Source organism: Mobula birostris, chromosome 5 (genome assembly GCF_030028105.1).
Source record: "Mobula birostris isolate sMobBir1 chromosome 5, sMobBir1.hap1, whole genome shotgun sequence".
NCBI lineage: Eukaryota > Metazoa > Chordata > Chondrichthyes > Myliobatiformes > Myliobatidae > Mobula > Mobula birostris.
The window spans coordinates 81,257,461-81,276,828 of NC_092374.1; the positions used below are offsets into that span (position 1 = coordinate 81,257,461).

The 19,368-nt window shown below is 48.1% G+C and overlaps 1 protein-coding gene and 1 long non-coding RNA gene across 2 annotated transcripts in view; one reads left to right on the forward strand and one right to left on the reverse strand.

Moving 5' to 3' along the window:
* Nucleotides 1–1,006: 1,006 nt before the first annotated feature.
* On the forward strand, nucleotides 1,007–14,569 carry LOC140197803 (uncharacterized). The gene is made up of 3 exons (XR_011886028.1): nucleotides 1,007–1,132; nucleotides 4,259–4,668; nucleotides 14,353–14,569. It is a non-coding gene; the product is annotated as an uncharacterized lncRNA (long non-coding RNA).
* slc25a35 (solute carrier family 25 member 35) overlaps nucleotides 5,918–19,368 on the reverse strand; it is a 42,209-nt gene continuing 28,758 nt past the window's right edge. The window contains exons 3-5 of the mRNA XM_072258263.1: nucleotides 11,302–11,454; nucleotides 10,760–10,894; nucleotides 5,918–8,518 (exon numbers count right to left, since the gene is read on the reverse strand). Of these exons, the coding sequence (XP_072114364.1) occupies nucleotides 8,351–8,518; nucleotides 10,760–10,894; nucleotides 11,302–11,454 (456 nt within the window). The 3' untranslated portion in view covers nucleotides 5,918–8,350. The remainder of the gene's footprint in view (nucleotides 8,519–10,759; nucleotides 10,895–11,301; nucleotides 11,455–19,368) is intronic.

Below are 19,368 nucleotides of genomic sequence, written 5' to 3' on the forward strand. Positions count from 1 at the left end.
GGGGTCTGACCAGGGTCCTATATAGCTGCAACGTTACCTCTTGGCTCCTAAACTTAATCCCATGATTGATGAAGGCCAATGCACCGTATGCCTTCTTAACCACAGAGTCAACCTGCACAGCAGCTTTGAATGTCCACAGTTTTAAGCTGCTTGGAAGTAGGTACAGCGGAGATGTGAGGGGTAAGTTTTTTTACGCAGAGAGTGGTGAGTGTGTGGAATGGGCTGCCGGTGACGGTGGTGGAGGTGGATATGATAGGGTCTTTTAAGAGACTCCTGGATAGATACATGCTTAGAAAAATAGAGGGCTATGGGTAACCCTAGGTAATTTCTAAGGTAAGGAGATGTTCGACACAGCTTTATGAGCTGAAGGGCCTGTATTGTGCTGTGTTCTATTGTTCTGTGTTCTGTATTGTGCTCTATGTTCTATTAAACGGGTTGAGAGAGTGGTGGGATTCAGCTGTATACGGTTCGTCCCACCATTCCAGCCATGTCCCTTCTCAATGCTCCCCTTGGGCAGGAGGTACAGAAACCTGAAGACCCACACCTCACTGTTCAACAACAGCTTCTTCCCCACCACCATCCACTACTTTTTGTAGCGTTTTTCCATTCAAAGGCATTGGTGTTTCCATACCAGACTGTGAAGCAGCCAGTCACTATACCCTCGTTGACACATCTGCAGAAATTTGTTGAAGTTTTAGATGTCGTGCCAGATCTTTGCAAGCTACTGTACTTTTGAGCAATTGTAAACTAAGTATAATTTATGTTCTAATTCTATCTCAGAATATATTTCCTTTAACTTGCAGTCATATTGCTTTGTTTATTTTGTTAAGAAAGTTATGTCTAATTTATGTTCATTTATGTAGATTTATGTTTGTAATGTACTGTGCTGCTGCTGCAGAAGGTTAATTTGCCTGGCATTTGTACCCTGTGCCCTTGACAATGACAATACATTTGATGTTGATCACGTTTGCTTCCTTAGGGAATGCTGGATGCCTTGGGCACAATATATCAGCGACATGGGATGCTCGGGCTGTGGCGTGGATCGAGCTCGGCCGTACCGAGGGTAATGGTTGGCTCAGCTGTCCAGCTCTCCACCTTCTCCAAAACCAAACAGGTCACCAGAGACCTGCAGGTGAGCACTACGGCACAACAACTGGCCCTTTGGCCCATCTAGTCCAAGCCATAAGACATAGGATTAGGCCTTCTGGCCCATCGAGTCTGCTCCACCATTCAATCATGGCTGATTCTTTTTTGAAATCTCCTCCTCAACCCCAGTTCCTGGCCTTTTCCCCGTAACCTTTGATGCCATGTCCAGTCAAGAACCTATCAATCTCTACCTTAAATACACCCAGTGGCCTGGCCTCCACAGCTGCATCTGGCAACAAATTCCACAAACTCACCACCCTTTGGCTAAAGAAATTTCTCGACATCTGTTTTGAAAGGGCGCCCCTCTATCCAGAGGCTATGCCCTCTTGTCCTGGACTCTCTCACCATGGGAAACATCCTTTCCACATTCAACATTCGAAAGGTTTCAATGAGATCCCCCATCACCCTTCTGAATTCCATTGAGTACAGACCCAGAGCCATCAAATATTTTTCGTATGATAACCCTTCCATTCCTGGGATCATCTTGTGAATCTCCTCTAGACCCTCTCCTAGGCCAACACATCTTTTCTAAGATAAGGGGCCCAAAACTGTTCACAATACTCACCAGTGCCTTATAAAGCCTCAGCATCACATCCTTGCTCTTGTACTCTAGACCTCTTCTTGAAATGAATGCTAACATGGCATTTGACTTCCTCACCACTGACTCAACCTGCAAGTTAACCTTCAGGGTGTTCTGCACAAGGACTCCCAAGTCCCTCTGCATCTCAGATTCCTGGATTTTCTCCCCGTTTAGAAAATAGTCCGCACATTTATTTCTACTACCAAAGTGCATGACCATGCATTTTCCAACATTGTATTTCATTAGCCACTTTCTTCCCCATTCTGATGTTTGGACTGAACAACAATTGAACTTCTTGACCAGGGGTTCCCAACCTTTTTTTTAATGACATGGACCCCTACCATTAACTGAGGGGTCCATGGACACCTGGTTGGAAACCCCTGGTCTTGACCGTGTCTGCATGCTTTTATGCATTGAGTTGTTGCCACATAATTGACTGATTAGATATTTGTATTAATGAACAGGTGTACCTAATAAAGTGGCCACTGAGTGAGTGTGTGAGTGTGTGTGTGTGTGAGAGAGAGAGAGACAATATACTATCTTGAGATTCAATTTCTTGCAGGCACTTACAGGAAAAATGTAGACATACAACAGAATTTAGGAAAAACTATCCTTAAACAAAGACGGACAACCAATGTGCAAAAGACAAGTTTTGCAAATAAAAAATAAATAATTATTAGTGTGAACATGAGTTGTAGAATCCTTGAAAGAGAGCCTGTAGTGTAAAAAGAACCAGAATACTGAGGTAGTGTTCATGGGATCATGGACCATTCAGAAATCTGATGGCAGAGGGGAAGAAGGTGTTCCTGAAATGGTGAGTGTGGGTCTTCAGGCTCACTGATGGTGGCAATGAGAAGAGGGCAACTCCTGGACGCGATGATGGATGGTGCTGTCTTGGGGCATCACCTTACCAAGATGTCCTCGATGGTGGGGGCTGATTGTGAGATCAGTATAGGGATCCTGATATTTCACTAACTGTAGCCCAAACATATAATTGCCGAGACATACATACAATCTCTTCTGGCTGCTGCCATCAGGAAGAAGGACTCAGACCACCAGGATCAGGAACAGTTACCATCATGCTCTTGAACAAAAGGGGATAACTTCATTCATCCAAACATTGAAATGTTCCCACCACCTGTGGACTCGCTCTCAAGGACTTTTCATCTCATGTTCTCAATATTTATTGTTTATTTTAGTATTATTATTTATTTTGTATTAGTACAGTTTGTTGTCTTTTGCACACTGGTTGTTTGTCTGTCCTTTAGGGTGTAGTCTTTCATTGACTCTATTATTTCTTGTATTCACTGTGAATGCCCACAAGAAAATGAATCTCTGGGTTGTATATGGCGACATATATGCACGTTGATAATAAATTCAGTTTGAACTTTAAGAATCAATGGAAAAACTACACACAAAAGGGCGGACAAACAACCAATGTGCAAAAGAAGACAAACTGCAAATAAAAATAATAATAATAATAATAAATAAGTGATATCGAGAACGTGAGTTGTAGAGTGTTGAAAGTGAGTCCATAGGTTGCAGAATCAGATCTCAGTGTTGAGGTGAGTGAAGTTATCCCCTCAGGTTGAGGGGTAATAACTGTTCCTGAACCTGGTGGTTTGAATCCTGAGGCTCCTGTACCTCCTTCCTGATGGCAGCAGCATGTCCTGGGTGGAGGGGGTCCCTGATGACAGATACTGCTTTCCTGCAAGTGTTTTGTGTGGATGTGCTCAATGGTGGGGAGGGCTTTACCCGTGATGGAGCAGGCCGCATCCACTATTTTTTTCTAGGAGTTTCCAGACAAGGACATTGGTGTTTCCATTCTATTGTATTTGTTTGCATTTACTCTGAATGCCTGAAAGAAAAGTAATCTCAACTTTATAAGGCACTGATGAGGCCTCAGTTGGAGTACATGTGAGCAGTTTTGGGCCCTTTATCTGAGAAAGGATGTGCTGACATTGGAGAGGTTTCAAAGGGGGTTCACAAAAATTATTCGGGGATTGAAAGGCTTGTTGTATGCATAGTGATTGAAGGCTCTGGGCTTGTATTCACTGGAATTCAGAAGAATGAGGGTGACCTCATTGAAGCCTATTGAACGGAGAGAGGCCCTGATAGAGTGGATGTGGGGAAGATGTTTCCTGTAGTGGGGGAGTCTAAGACCAAAGGACACAGCCTCAGGATAGAGGGACATCCATTTAGAATGGACATGAGGCAGAATTTCCTTAGCCAGAGAGTGGTGAATTGATGGAAGTCGTTGCCATAGGTGACTATGGAGCCCATGTGATTGGATATATTCAGGGGTGCAGTGCTGCCAGAGCTCACCAGAGCACTGCTCTGGCACCTCTGTAAACAAAAATCAAAATAAACAAGCAGGGAATTTAACAGCGACCACATATTAAATAGGGGAATTTTACGGAAATGGGGGTTGGGGAGAGGGGGTGGTGGCTGGTGGGGAAAATACCACTAATAACATTAGGATATTTGATCATTTTTGGTGAAATCCTGGAGCTGTGACTGTTTTTTATTTAGGTATTTCTTTCATAAAGAAGCTGAGGAGTGAAACAAGAATAACGTACAAGAGATTGATAACAGTAAAAGTGACAAACGCTGTGTTTCGCCTGTTTCGAGTTCAAATTTCCTAACCGGGTCCAAATGCAGTTCTGAAAGTAATGGTCCTTCGAAGTCAGGCTTGTATCCCTGTTCAGATGCTTGGACTGAAGAAATGTGGAAGAAAAAGAAGGAAACTTATCCCTGGTTAGACTTCAAGGATGATAAACTTGGGTGTAAAGTATGTGCAAACAAAAGCAATCTGACACTTTTCACTTCTAAGGGTTTGAGGCTGTCAAATGAATGGCAGATGTACCAAGTATCCTGTTATGGAGCCGATCAAAGTACACGCTTGAAGTGAAGATGCTCTTGGAAAATTATGGTGGCATTTGGTAAGTAGGTAATTGCTTTTAAATTGGTAAAATACATGATTACTGTCCTTTTCTTTATTTGCTTGATAATTATATTTTATGATAATTAGTGAGTGCAACCGTGCAATACTTTGTCATATTATTAAATTAAGTATTATATGTTTTATTGTACCAGTTATACACTGAAATGTAGTGATAGGCAATAATCTTGTTAATGTCTTAATTATCACTGTATTTCTGTGGAGCTCTGGAATTCATATATTTCTTTCATCTTGGTTTAGCGCTCGAAATTATAAGAAGCCCTATTCATGTCTATATGTCACACCCAATTTGTGTACCTGCTCATGACATGAATGAGGCAAGGAAGTTGCCAAGTACATGAAGTGAGCAGGTACACAAATTGGGTGTGGCATATATATAGAGGATATAGGAAATGGCAAGCATTTTGTCAGCCCCGGCACCTAAAAAATTAGCACTGCACCCCTGGGTATATTTAACACAGACGTTGATAGATTCTTGATTAGTCAGGGCATGAAGGGTTAAGGGGAGAAGGCAGGAGATTGGGGCTGAGAAGGAACCAGATCGGCCATGATGAAATGGCAGAGCAAACTCAATGAGCCAAATGGCCGAATTTGGCTCCTATATGGTCTTACGGAATCAGTTGTCAGGTGAGTGAGGTTATCCACTCTGGTTCAGGAGTCTGATGGTTGAGGGGTAGTAACGGTTCCTGAACCAGGTGGTGTGGGTCCTGAGGCTCCTGCACCTCCTTCCTCACAGCAGCTGAGTGAAGAGAGCATGTCCTGGGTGTGGGGGTCCTTGATGATGGAAGATACTCCCCTGCAATAATGCTCCATGTAGATCTGTTAATGGTGGAAAGGTCTTTACCCTTGATGGACTGGGCCATATCCATTACTGGATGTGATGTACCTCAATGTAGATGCGTTCAATGGGTGGGGAGGGCTTTACCTGCAATGGACCTGGTCATATCCACTCTTTTTTTGTAGAATTTTCCATGCAAGGCCATTGGTGTTTCCATTCTATTGTGTTTCTTTGTATTTGCTGTGAATGCCCACAGGAAAATAATCTCAGGCTTGTACATGATGACATATACATACTTTGACTATAAATTTACTTTGAACTTTTGCAATGGTGGAGGTAGACTCCAGAATTTTCAGCTGCTAACTGCACAGATCAGTGTGAGCTTTGTTAAAATAAAAACCAACACCACCAATTTTTTTAAAAATATAAATGTTTAATAACTAAACTTCTTTTATATTTTACATTTCTGAGAGACATCCATTACCGGTTGGGCATTACAGTCAAGATGTCTAAGTAATCGTCTGAGGTATCAGACAATTCTAAATTCAACAATTTTTCTGTTCCTGACATTTGAAAAGCTTCACGCTTGGTGTCCTCCTTATTCTGCTAAGCTACGAGTTCCCAGCCTGGAGCCCACAGACCCCTTGCTTAATGGTATTGGTGTGGTGGCGTTTCCACCAGACTTCGAGGCAAGCAGTCCCAGGACAAATGCTAAAGAAACAGCAAGATGCTGCCCGATGTGCCACAAGGCGCAGAGAGGAACTACGGCAACAATTGAACTAGAGGGTTGGGAACCCGTCTTCCTCAAATGTCTCACCACATTGGAAAGTTGCACAGGAGTCTTCCCAGATTTTCTCTCAGGGAGATCTGCGTCCTCACAGCCAACCACGTGGCTGTAACCGCACATAGCAGTCCAGAGGTCCAGTTCCGTGGCTAGAGTTCTGAATAGCAGAATCCACTGGGAAAGTAGAAGCCTGAAATGTCTATAAATCTGCCGCTCCACCAGAGTCTGGAGAAGACCTGTCCTGGGGTAGTGGGACTGTGTGTGTGTGTGTGTGTGTGTGTGTGTGTGTGCGCGCGCGCCTGTCTGTGTGAGAGTGTCTATGTGTGAGTGACTGTGTGTGTGTATCTGTGTGTGTGTGTGCGCCTGTCTGAGAGTGTCTATGTGTGAGTGACTGTGTGTGTGTGTGCGCGTGTCTGTGTGTGTGAGAGTGTCTATGTGTGAGTGTCTGTATGTGTGTGTCTGTGTGTGAGTGTGTGTGTCTGTGTGAGTGTGTGTGTGTTGTGTGTGTGTCTGTGTCTGTGTATGAGTGTGTGTGTATCCGTGTGTGAGTGTGTGTCTGTGTGTATCTGTGTGTGTGTGTGTGTGTCTGTGTGTGCGTGCATGCGTATATAGAATACGGGCTTGTTTTGCTGTTGTTTAGTTGCTTGTTGTGTTTGCCAAGCATTGTAGGTTTCGCTATGTCGGTGCTGGAATGTGCAGTGAGTACAGAGTGGACATGGAGGAGTCTAGGACCAGAGGGCACAGCCTCAGAATAGAATGACACCCCTTTAGAACAGCGATGAGGAGGAATTTCTTTCGCCAGAGGGCGCTACATGTGAAATTCATTGCAACAGATGGCTGTGTAAGCCAAGCCATTAGGTGTATTTAAAATGGAGGACGCTAGGTTCTTGATTAGTAAGGGTGTCAAAGGTTACAGGGAGGTCGGAGGATGTGGGTTGAGAGGGTTAATAAATCAGCCATGATGGAACGGCAGAGCAGATTTAATGGGCTGAATAGCCTAATCCTGCTCCTATACCTTATGGGTCTTATGGACACTTGGAGCTGCCCCCTGTACGTCCTTGAGTTGTTAATGCAAACAGCACACTTCACTACACATTGTGACGTGTGATTTTGAATATCAATTTACCCACAGGGTTCTCCATTTGATTTTTGGGACTTGGATTTAGATATTTCAGACTTTGCTTTCAAACTAAACTCAGAGTGCGCAGATGCCCCTCTGAGTCACCTAACAGTCTCCACAATGAGAACAGAATTGGTCTTCGGGCAACATAACTGGGGAGAGAAACAGAGTCAAGGTATCAGGACAAGGGCCTTCCACAGGACCTTTGTGAAAAACTGCTGGGCAAGTTTGCCAAGGTGAGCACAGCAGGTCAAACAGCATCTATGGAGGGGAATAAACAGTCAATACTTTGAAAAGGCCTCGGCCCGAAACTCGACTGTTTATTCCCCTCCATAGATGAGTTCCTCCAGCATTTTGTGTGTGTGTGTATGTGTGTGTGCGTGTGTGTGTGTGTGTGTGTGTGTGTGTGTGTTGCTCTGGATTTCCAGCATCTGCATAATCTCATATTTAAGGTTTGGAGGGATGTGGGCGGGATGCTGTCAAATGGGACCAGTGCACTGAGACAACTGAGTCAGCATAGACCTCTTGGGCCGAAGGGACTGTTTCTGTGCCATACAACTCCAGGACTATCCATTGACGCTGCTGAAAGTTCCCAGCACTGCCGAAGCATCAGCACTGGTTTATTCCCCTCCATAGATGCTGCCCGACCTGCTGCGTTCCTCCAGCATTTTGTGTGCGTTGCTCTGGATTTCCAGTGTCCGCAGAGTTTCAAGACACAAGCCAACAATCATTACTGTCAGTGAGACTACCACGTATGTCCCCCGACATGCACACAATGCAGGTCAAAGGGCAACATGTCCACTGTGAAATGAACATCAAACCCCAGCAACAGCCCTCTGTCTGCAAGACTGAAGACCTTCCACCTCGGTCCTTAACAAGCCCCTCCCTCCTTCCAGACTTGTAGTGTGAGTCCACTGTGGTGTCCCACAGGCTTAGCCCCCCCTACCCCTCCCTTGGTGAGAGGGGTAACCAAGGTGACATCACCGCTCCCAGTAAACCTTGCGCAGCTCATCCCAGAAGAAGAGGCTGAGGACGGTGTGTGGGCCCAGCCGGAAGAAGGAGGCCCCCGTGCCCTTGTAGAGGCCAGCAAAGCCTTCCTTCCTCAGGGTCTTGGTGAAGCAATCCAGGTTTCCGGTGTAGAACAAGCCCTGTGGGAGAAAGGCACTGAAGGTAAATGACTTTACACTGTGAATGACAGGGCACTGCGGAGTGCAGTAGAACAAAGGGATCTGGAAAAACCATTTTCTATAATTCATTGAAAATGGCATCACAGGTAGACAGGGTTGTAAAGAGAGCTTTTGGTACATTGGCCTTCATATATCCAAGTATTGAGTACAGGAGTTGGGATGTTATGTTGAAGTTGTATAAGATATTGGTGAGGCCTAATTTGGAGTATTGTGTGCAGTTTGGTCACTGACCTACAGGAAAGATGCAAATAAGGTTGAAAGAGTACAGAGAAAGTTTACAAGGATGTTGCCGGTTCTGGAAGACATCAGTTATAAAGAAAGATTGAATAGGTTAGGACTTTATTCCTTAGAAGATTGAGAGGAGATTTGATAGAGGTATACAACATTATGAAGGATATAGATAGGGTAAATGCAACAGGCTTTTTCCACTGAGGTTGGACGGGACTACAACCAGAGTTCATGTGTTAAGGGTGAAAGGTGAAAAGTTTAAGGGGAACATGAGGGGAAACTTCTTCACACAGAGGGTGGTGAGAAACTTCTCTTAAGCGTTGAAATCGAGCTTGCATGCACCATACGTGCTGGCAGCGCATTCCATTCTCACCAATCTCTATCTATAACCCTCATAACGTTGTATACCTCTATCAATTCTCCTCTCAATCTTCTACATCCTAGGGAATAAACTCCTAACCTATTTAATCTATATAACTGAGGTCCTCCAGTCTCGGCAACATCCTTGTAAATTTTCCCTGTACTCTCTCAATCAGACATCAGTACAAGTTGAGGGAGATATAGTCCAAGCCAGAATTAGAATAAAAATTATACATAATTTACACATGCACAAAAAATAAACACAAACATTAATATAATGACACTAGTATACTGTACATAATTCAATAATAAATGTACTTTGTAGTGGAAGTGGAGAGTGAGAAAAATACAGTCTAAGGTAGTGTTTGGGTTTTTCAGGTTGGTTCAAGAACCTGGTGGTTTTGGTGGGAGGGAGAAGCTGTTGTTGAACATTGAGTTGAGGGTCTTCAGGATCCTTCAGAGATTCCCAACCAGGGGTCCAAGGACCCCTTGCTTAATGGCATTGGTCCATGACATAAACCTCTGCTACCTCCTGATTGATGGCAGCAACGAGAAGGGGACATGGCCCAGATGGCACAGGTCCCTGATGGTGGATGTCACCTTGCTGAGATGTTGTGTATTTTAGATGTCCCAGTTGGTGGGGAGAGATGGACCCCGGATAGAGTCTCTGTGTTATTTTTGGCACTAGTGTCCTGTTTTACAATCTTTTGCTTTGCTGTCCTGTAAAATTTATATTGTGTGTGTTGTTTGGACCTGTGTGCCTGGGATGCTGTTGCAAGTGAGTTTTTCCTTGAGGCTGTACCTCACCATACAACGAAGTGTGACAATAAACTCAACGTGACTCAGTCCAGGGGAGGTGGCAGATGTTGGATCCTGGAGCAGCACACAGAATGGTGGGGAATCTTCAGAGAGAAATGAGCAGTCAACACTTTGGGTCCAGACCCTTCATCCTGAGTGGACGATCGAGGGGAGATGGTTGGTACGAGGAGGCGGAGGGAAGGAGTGGGGCAAGAACTGCCAGATGAAGGGTGGATCCAAGTGAGCAGGTGTGATGGGCAGATGGAGGAGGGGAGAGTGGGAATAGTGACAGAGACTGGGAGGTGATGGATGGATCCAGGTGAAGAGGGGTGATGGGCGGATGGATGAGGGGAGAATGGGAATAGTGACAGAGACTGGGAGGTCGCCCACTCCATCTGCCCATCACTCACACACTCCTTTCACTGGGTCCCCTCCCTCCACTGTTCCCAATGGTCCTGCCACCTCCCTTATTTGGTTCCATACTCCACCTTCCTCTCCTATCAGGTTCCACCATCTGTAGCACTTTATGACCACCTCCTCTCACCTCCCAGTCTCTGTCACTGTTCCCACTCTCCCCTCCTCCATCTGCCTATCACCCCTCCACCAATGCTACCTGACCCACTGAGTTTCTCTAGCAGGTTATGTGTAGCCCCAGATTTCTGGCATCTGCCATCTCTTGTATCTGTAATAAAGTTGCTTGTGGTTTTTATAGGTCCTCAGCTCGCTCTGGGGTGCTGTGGCTGTGTTGGTCAGTATGCTGGTGTGCAGATCAGCAGAGAGTTGTTGACCAGCCTCCCCAGGAACAGAGTGCATTACCTTTCCCTGCTGGTCCACGGGCTGGTTGTAGAGGCGGGTGCTGACCACGTCGAAGGGGGTGACAGCCAAAACGGCAAACAGGCTGCTAACTATCCCAGCCACCAGGGGCTCCAAGGGGCTGGCCGGTGCGACAAGCTGTGGCGGGGAGAAAGAGAGGGTGGGGGGAAGAGAGGGGGGAAAAGATGAACACAGGCACAGTGCACAAAGCTGCCACTTGCAGGTCACCCCGTGACCTTGCCCTCAGATCACTCCCAGTTTCAACTGTGGGTTTGACCTTTAAATCACCCATTTACATTTAAGGAAGTGTAAATTACCATTGCGTAAGGCTGGGATTGTTTTCCCTGGACTGCAGGAGCTGAGGGATGCCCTTAGAGCTGCCAGCAGAAGTGGTAGATGCGGGTTCAATTGTAGCATTTAAAAGTTTGGATAGGTATATGGATGGCAGGGGTATGGTCTGAGTGCAGGTAGTTGGGATAGGGAAAAGACCAGGATGGCTTGGACTAGATGGGCCAAAGGGCCAGTTGTTGTGCCGTAGTGCTCACCTGCAGGTCTCTGGTGACCTGTTTGGTTTTGGAGAAGGTGGAGAGCTGGACAGCTGAGCCAACCATTACCCTCGGTACGGCCGAGCTCGATCCACGCCACAGCCCGAGCATCCCATGTCGCTGATATATTGTGCCCAAGGCATCCAGCATTCCCTAAGGAAGCAAACGTGATCAACATCAAATGTATTGTCATTGTCAAGGGCACAGGGTACAAATGCCAGGCAAATTAACCTTCAGCAGCAGCAGCACAGTACATTACAAACATAAATCTACATAAATGAACATAAATTAGACATAACTTTCTTAACAAAATAAACAAAGCAATATGACTGCAAGTTAAAGGAAATATATTCTGAGATAGAATTAGAACATAAATTATACTTAGTTTACAATTGCTCAAAAGTACAGTAGCTTGCAAAGATCTGGCACGACATCTAAAACTTCAACAAATTTCTGCAGATGTGTCAACGAGGGTATAGTGACTGGCTGCTTCACAGTCTGGTATGGAAACACCAATGCCTTTGAATGGAAAAACGCTACAAAAAGTAGTGGATGGTGGTGGGGAAGAAGCTGTTGTTGAACAGTGAGGTGTGGGTCTTCAGGTTTCTGTACCTCCTGCCCGAGGGGAGCATTGAGAAGGGGACATGGCTGGAATGGTGGGAAGGACCGTATACAGCTGAATCCCACTGCTCTCTCAACCAGTTTAATGTAAACATAAGAACATAAGAAATAGGAGCAGGAGTAGGCCATCAAGCCTGCCCCGCCATTCAATAAGATCATGGCTATCTGTTCGTAAACTTAGCTCCATCTACTTGCCTTTTCTCCATAACCCTTAATTCCCTTACTATGTAAAAACCTATCTAACTGTTTCTTAAATATATTTAGTGAAGAAGCCTCAACTGCTTCCCTGGGCAGAGAATTCCACAGATTCATCACTCTCTGGGAAAAACAGTTTCTCATCTCCATCCTAAATCTCTTCCCCTGAATCTTGAGGCAATGTCCCCTAGTTCTAGTCTCACCTACCAATGGAAACAACTTTCCTACTTCTATCTTATCTATCCCTTTCAAAATTTTGTATGTTTTTATAAGATCCCCTCTCATTCTTCTGAACTCCAGAGAGTACAGTCCCAGGCAACTCAATCTCTCCTCATAGGTTAACTCCCTTCATCCCTGGAATCAACCTGGTGAACCTCCTCTGCACTGCCTCCAAAGCCAGTATATCCTTCCTCAAGTATGGAGACCAGAACTGCACGCAGTACTCCAGGTGCGGCCTCACCAGTACCCTGTACAGTTACAACATAACCTCCCTGCTCCTGAATTCAATCCCTCTAGCAATGAAGGCCAACATTCTGTTTGACTTCTTAATAACCTGTTGTACCTGCAAGCCAACCTTTTGTGATTCATGAACAAGCACTCCCAAATCCCTCTGCACAACAGCATGCTGCAATCTTTCACCATTTAAATAATAATCTGCTCTTCTATTACTCCTTCCAAAGTGGATGATCTCGCATTTACCAACGCTGTATTCCATCTGCCAGACCTTGGCCCACTCACTTAACCTATCTATATCCCTCTGCAGACTGTCCACATCCTATGTACAATTTGCTTTTCCACTCAGTTTAGTGTCATCAGCAAATTTTGCTATGCTACACTCAGTCCCCTCTTCCAAATCATCAATGTAAATGGTAAACAGCTGCGGGCCCAGAACTGACCCCTGCGGCACCCCACTCACCACAGACTGCCAACTGGAGAAACATCCATTTATACCAACTCTCTGCCTTCTATCAGTTAACCAATCTACTATCCATGCCAATACACTTCCTCTGACTCCATGCATCCATATCTTATTTATAAGTCTCTTGTGCGGTACCTTATCGAACACCTTCTGGAAGTCCAAATATACGACATCCACCTGTTTCCCTCTATCCACTGCACTCATTATGTCCTCAAAGAAAGTTTGTCAAACAAGACCTGCCCTTTCTGAATCCATGCTGCGTCTGTCTAATGGAATCACTCCTTTCCAAATGTTTTGCTATTTCTTCCTTAATGACAGCTTCAAGCATTTTCCTGACTACAGGTGTTAAGCTAAATGGCCTATAGTTGCCCATCTTTTGCCTACATCCTTTTTTAAAAAGTGGCGTGACATTTGCTGTCTTCCAATCTGCCAGGACCTGCCCAGGGTCTAGAGAGTTTTGATAAATGATTACCAATGCATCTACTATAACCTCCGCCAATTCTCTCAGCACCCTGGGATGCATCCCATCAGGAGCAGGGGACTTATCTACCTTCAAGCGGTACTGGTCCCACTCCCCCAGAAGCGGTTCCAGTGCCCCAAGAATCTGAAACCCTCCCTCCTGCACCACCGCTCAAGCCACATATTCATTCTAGCTATCCTGCTATTCCAACTCTGGCTAGCACGTGGCACTGGTAATAATCCTGAGATTATTACCTTTGAGGTCCTACTCTTTAATTTATCTCCTAGCTCCCTAAATTCTGCTTGTAGGACCTTATCCCACTTTCTTCCTGTATTGTTAGTACCTACATGCACCATGACAGCTGGCTGCTCACCCTCCCCTTTCAGAATGCCCTGCAGCCTCTCCAAGACATCTCTGACCCTTGCACCCGGGAGGCAACACACCATACGGGAGTCCCATTTGCAGCCACAGAAGTTCCTCTCTACTCCCCTTACCATGGAATCCCCTACCACAACAGCTCCGCCACTCTTTTCCTTGCCCTCGTGCGCAGCTGAGCCACCCACAGTGCCATGATCCTGGCTACTGCTGCCTTCACCTGATGAGCCAACTCCCCCAACAGACTCCAAAGCGGTATATCTGTTTTGGAGGGAGATGGCCGCAGGAGACTCCTGTACTACTTTCCTGCTACTACTCATCCTGTTGGTCACCCATTCCCTGTCTTTCCTTAGATCCTTAAACTGCGGCGTGACCACCTCACTAGATGTGCTATCTGTGGTAAACCATGTATATATGTTGTAACTCGGTTACCTGTCTGGACACACCCCTCTGCTGACTGCCCCTGTGGCTCCTCCCACAGAGTCCTGTATAAAGGTGTTCGTCTTGCCCCTCCCCCTCAGTCTGGGGGCAGCCACTCACTGTGGAGGTCGTATTGTACAGCGAATAAAAGCCTTTCAGTATTTTTACCAAACCTCAGTCTTTTGGAGTAATTGAAGGTGCTTCAATTTTATTCGCTGTACATTTTAAAACATGGAACAGGTCCTGAGACCAGAAAAATTAGACCTCCATCCGCAAATGCCTGACGCTGGAAACGCTTTCGAACTCTGGCTGGCCTGCTTCGAAGCATATCTAGAGGAGATTAAAGCGACCGACCTCGTAGCGAAGTGCAAAATTCTACTCTCCAGAGTCAGTCCACGGGTTTATTCGCTGATCAGAGACCAGTCGAACTACGACGGCGCGATGAACGCACTCAAAAGACAATACCTGCGGCCCATAAACAGCGTCTATGCTCGGCATCAGTTAGCGACACGGCAACAACGCCCCGGGGAATCGAGTGCTGAGTTTGTCCAGGCCCTACGGACACTCGTGCGAGCCTGCAAATGCCAGGAGCTGACGGCGACGCAGCATGCAGAACTCATAGTGAGAGACGCCTTCGTTACGGGGACCAGGTCAGTGTACGTGCGCCAGCGGCTGCTGGAAAAAGCCGATCTTACCCTAAGTTCGGCGATCGAGCTGGCTGATACGTTGGAGGCCGCTCTGCATAACTCCGAGGCTCTCCAGGCACGCGATCCCCCGATGGCCTCACGGGCGCCGCAGACCCCGCAACCTGCCGGCGAATCGACCTCGGCTGCCACCAGTCGTGAGTCCGCAAAGTGCTACTTCTGTGGACTGGAGAAGCACCCCCGGAAACGCTGCGTGGCCCGACAAGCTACCTGCTCCAGCTGCGGAAAGAAGGGCCACTTTGCCAAGGTCTGTAAGTCAAAACCGCGAGCGGGATCGAGCAGCACCGCATGTGAGACGTGGGGGTCGCCATCTTCCCTGCACACTGCCACCACGTGCGAGACATGGAGGCCGCCATCTTTCCTGCACGCCATCACCACGTGCGAGACATGGGGGCGGCCATCTTGGTCGGCGCCACCTCCCACCGCCTACGACCAACGGGTGCTCACGGGGCACCCCACCACGCCGGGCCAAGACAGCGACCCCACCCTGACTTCTGTGACCCTCGACCAAAGCGCTCCCCACCAGCTCGCAAGGTCAATGATGGACATCCTGGTGGAGGGGCACAGGACAAGCTGCCTGTTTGACACAGGCAGCACGGAGAGTTTTATCCACCTGGCCACGGTGCAGCACTGTGGACTCATGATACGGCCGGTAAGTCAGAGGGTCACCATGGCCTCCAGGTCGCATACAACAGACATCCGGGGGGGTTGTGTAGCGACACTAGTGGTGCAGGGCACAGAATATCGGGACTTTATGTTACTGGTCTTGCCTCAACTGTGTGCCCCTGTGCTGTTGGGGTTGGACTTCCAGAGCCACCTGAAAAGTGTGACAATGAAGTATGATGGGCCCCTCCCGCCAATTACTGTCATAAATCCCCTGTTTTGTAGAGATATGTCACGTACCCCACTACTGACCACACACACACACCGACCCGCACATCCCACCCAACATCATGCCAACTGCCACACTACTGACACCACTTGTGGCCTCTCCACCCTCAGGATCCCTCCCCCACCGCTGTTCGCCAACCTGACCCCCGACTGTAAACCTGTGGCAACTAAAAGCAGGAGGGACAGCACGGGGGACAGAGCTTTCATTAAGTCGGAGGTGCAGCGGCTGCTCAGGGAGGGGGTCACTGAGGCAAGCACAAGTCCTTGGAGGGCGCAGGTGGTGGTTGTTCGGAACGGGGAGAAGAATAGGATGGTCGTGGACTATAGCCAGACCATCAATAGGTTCACGCAGCTCAACGCGTACCCTCTACCCCGCATCGCGGATATGGTCAATCAGATAGCACAGTACAAGGTGTATTCGACCATAGACCTAAAATCCGCTTACCATCAGCTCCCCATTCGCTGGGAGGACCGCCCTTACACTGCCTTCGAGGCGGACGGCAGGCTTTATCAATTCCTGCGCGTCCCCTTTGGTGTCACGAATGGTGTATCTGTCTTCCAGAGGGCAATGGACCGGATGGTGGACCAGTGCCAACTGAAGGCCACGTTCCCATATCTGGATAACATCACCGTCTGCTGTCACGACCAGCAGGATCACGACAACAACCTCCAAAAATTTCTCCAAGCGGCCAAATCTTTCAACCTCACCTATAACAAGGACAAGTGTATATTTGGGACCACCTGACTTGCTATCCTTGGGTGTGTTGTGGAGAATGGAGTCATTGGCCCTGACCCCGACCGTATGCACCCCTTGTTGGAACTTCCTCTTCCCAATACCCTCAGAGCCCTCAAAAGGTGACTGGGCTTCATTTCATATTACGCCCAATGGGTCTCTAACTACGCAGACAAGGCACGCCCCCTGGTCAAGTCCACCACATTCCCCCTCTCTGCCGAGGCCCACGCGGCCTTCAACGGCATAAAAGGGGACATTGCCAAAGCAGCAATGCATGCGGTGGATGAGGCCATTCCCTTCCAAGTAGAGAGTGACGCCTCCGACTTTGCGCTGGCTGCTACCCTCAACCAGGCAGGAAGACCAGTGGCGTTCTTCTCCCGTACCCTTCAAGGCCCTGAAATTCGGCACTCTGTGGTAGAGAAAGAGGCCCAGGCCATAGTGGAAGCTATAAGGCACTGGAGGCACTATCTTGCCGGCAAACGGTTCACCTTGCTAACTGACCAGCGCTCAGTCGCATTCATGTTTAATAATCAGCAGCGGAGCAAAATCAAAAATGATAAAATTTTGAGGTGGAGAATCGAACTCTCCACCTACAACTATGACATCATGTACAGGCCTGGGAAGCTCAACGAGCCCTCCGATGCCCTCTCCCGGGGAACATGCGCCAGTGCGCAGATCGACCGGCTATACGCCCTACATGTAGACCTTTGCCACCCGGGAGTCACCCGGCTTTTCCACTTCGTGAAAGCCCGGAACCTGCCTTACTCCCTTGAGATCAGGATGATGACCAGGGACTGCCAAGTCTGTGCAGAATGCAAACCGCACTTCTACCGACCCGAAAAGGCACCACTCATCAAGGCCACCCGCCCCTTTGAGCGACTGAGTCTTGACTTTAAGGGCCCCCTTCCCTCCACCGACTGCAATGTGTACTTTCTTAACGTAATTGACGAGTACTCGCGGTTCCCCTTCGCCATCCCCTGCCCCGACACCAATACCACGTCAGTTATAAAAGCCCTGCGCAAGCTCTTCACTCTGTTCGGATACCCATGCTATATCCACAGTGACAGAGGGTCCTCGTTTATGAGTGAATAGCTGTGCCAATATCTACTGGCTAGGGGAATTGCAACCAGTAGGACCACGAGCTATAATCCCCGGGGGAATGGACAGATAGAGAAGGAGAATGGCACAGTGTGGAAAGCCACACTCTTAGCCCTCAGGTCAAAGGGACTGCCGGTCTCCCGCTGGCAGGAGGTCCTTCCCGAGGCACTCCACTCCATCCGCTCCCTGTTATGCACGGCCACCAATGCCACCCCTCATGAGCGGCTCTTTTCTTTTCCCAGAAAATCGACCACTGGAACCACCCTACCAACTTGGCTGATGTCCCCGGGGCCAGTGCTGCTTCGGAAACATGCGAGAAGCAATAAATATTCCCCGATAGTCGAGAGGGTTCACTTACTTCATGCGAGCCCCCAGTATGCCTACGTGGTTTTACCTGATGGGCGGGAGGACACGGTCTCCATCCACGACCTGGCACCCGCCGGAGCTCCGGGCCCCTACCCTGAACACTCCATGGTGACTATTGACCCCGTACCCACCAATGTATGTACCTACGACACACCGTGCACCCCAAACCCTATACAGACACCACACGACACTCCCATACCGGGCACGACGCACACGCACGAGGGATTACCGACACCTAACGTGCTGGCACCTGAAGTCAGGCCGGAGCCAGCACAACCGCCATCGCCGATGCAATCACCGCCAGTGCTACGTAGATCACAGCGACGGACTCGACCGTCTGATAGACTTAACCTGTAAATATACTTCTTGTAAATATTGTCAGTCACTTCACCCCGCGGGACTCTTTTTAAAAAAAGGAGGGGTGAATGTGGTAAACCATGTATATATGTTGTAACTCGGTTACCTGTCTGGACACACCCCTCTGCTGACTGCCCCTGTGGCTCCTCCCACAGAGTCCGGTATAAAGGTGTTCGCCTTGCCCCTCCCCCTCAGTCCGGGGGCAGACACTCACTGTGGAGGTCGTATTGTACAGCGAATAAAAGCCTTTCAGTATTTTACCAAACCTCAGTCTTTTGGAGTAATTGAAGGTGCTTCACTATCCACAACGTTCTCAGCATCTCGGATGCTCCAAAGTGAGTCCATGCACAGCTCCTGCGCTGCCATGCGGTCTGTCAGGAGCTGCAGCTGGACACACTTCCTGCACACGTGGTCTTCGGGGACACTGTCAGCCTTCCTGAGACATCAAGTTGTTCAGCTTGCTCCGTTTCCTCCGCCGGAGCTTAACCTCAGTAGTGAAAGTGGGGGTGGGGGGACTCTCCCTGACAACACTGAGTGTGACCCACACCTTGCGGACTCCAAAAAGACAGTTCGCCACCACCTCCCCCCACAACTGACTGACCGTAACCTTAACCACACATGGGAGAAAAGCGGAGAGCCGGAGGAAATCCGCGTGGTCATCGGGAGAACAAACTCCTCATAGACTGTGGCTGGAATCAAAGCTGAATCTTTCAGCTGGTGCTGTAAAGCGATTGCACGGCTCTGCTTCTGAGCTGCCCCTAGGGTGCCGCACCCCATCAATGTCCGAGTGGCTTCCCTACCACTCCCGGGGAGTGTGCCTGTACTCACGGGGGGGGGGGGGGGTGCTCCACAGGGAGTGTGGCAGTGTGACAGTATTCACGGTGGGGGGCTCCACAGGGAGTGTGGCAGTGTGACAGTATTCACGGTG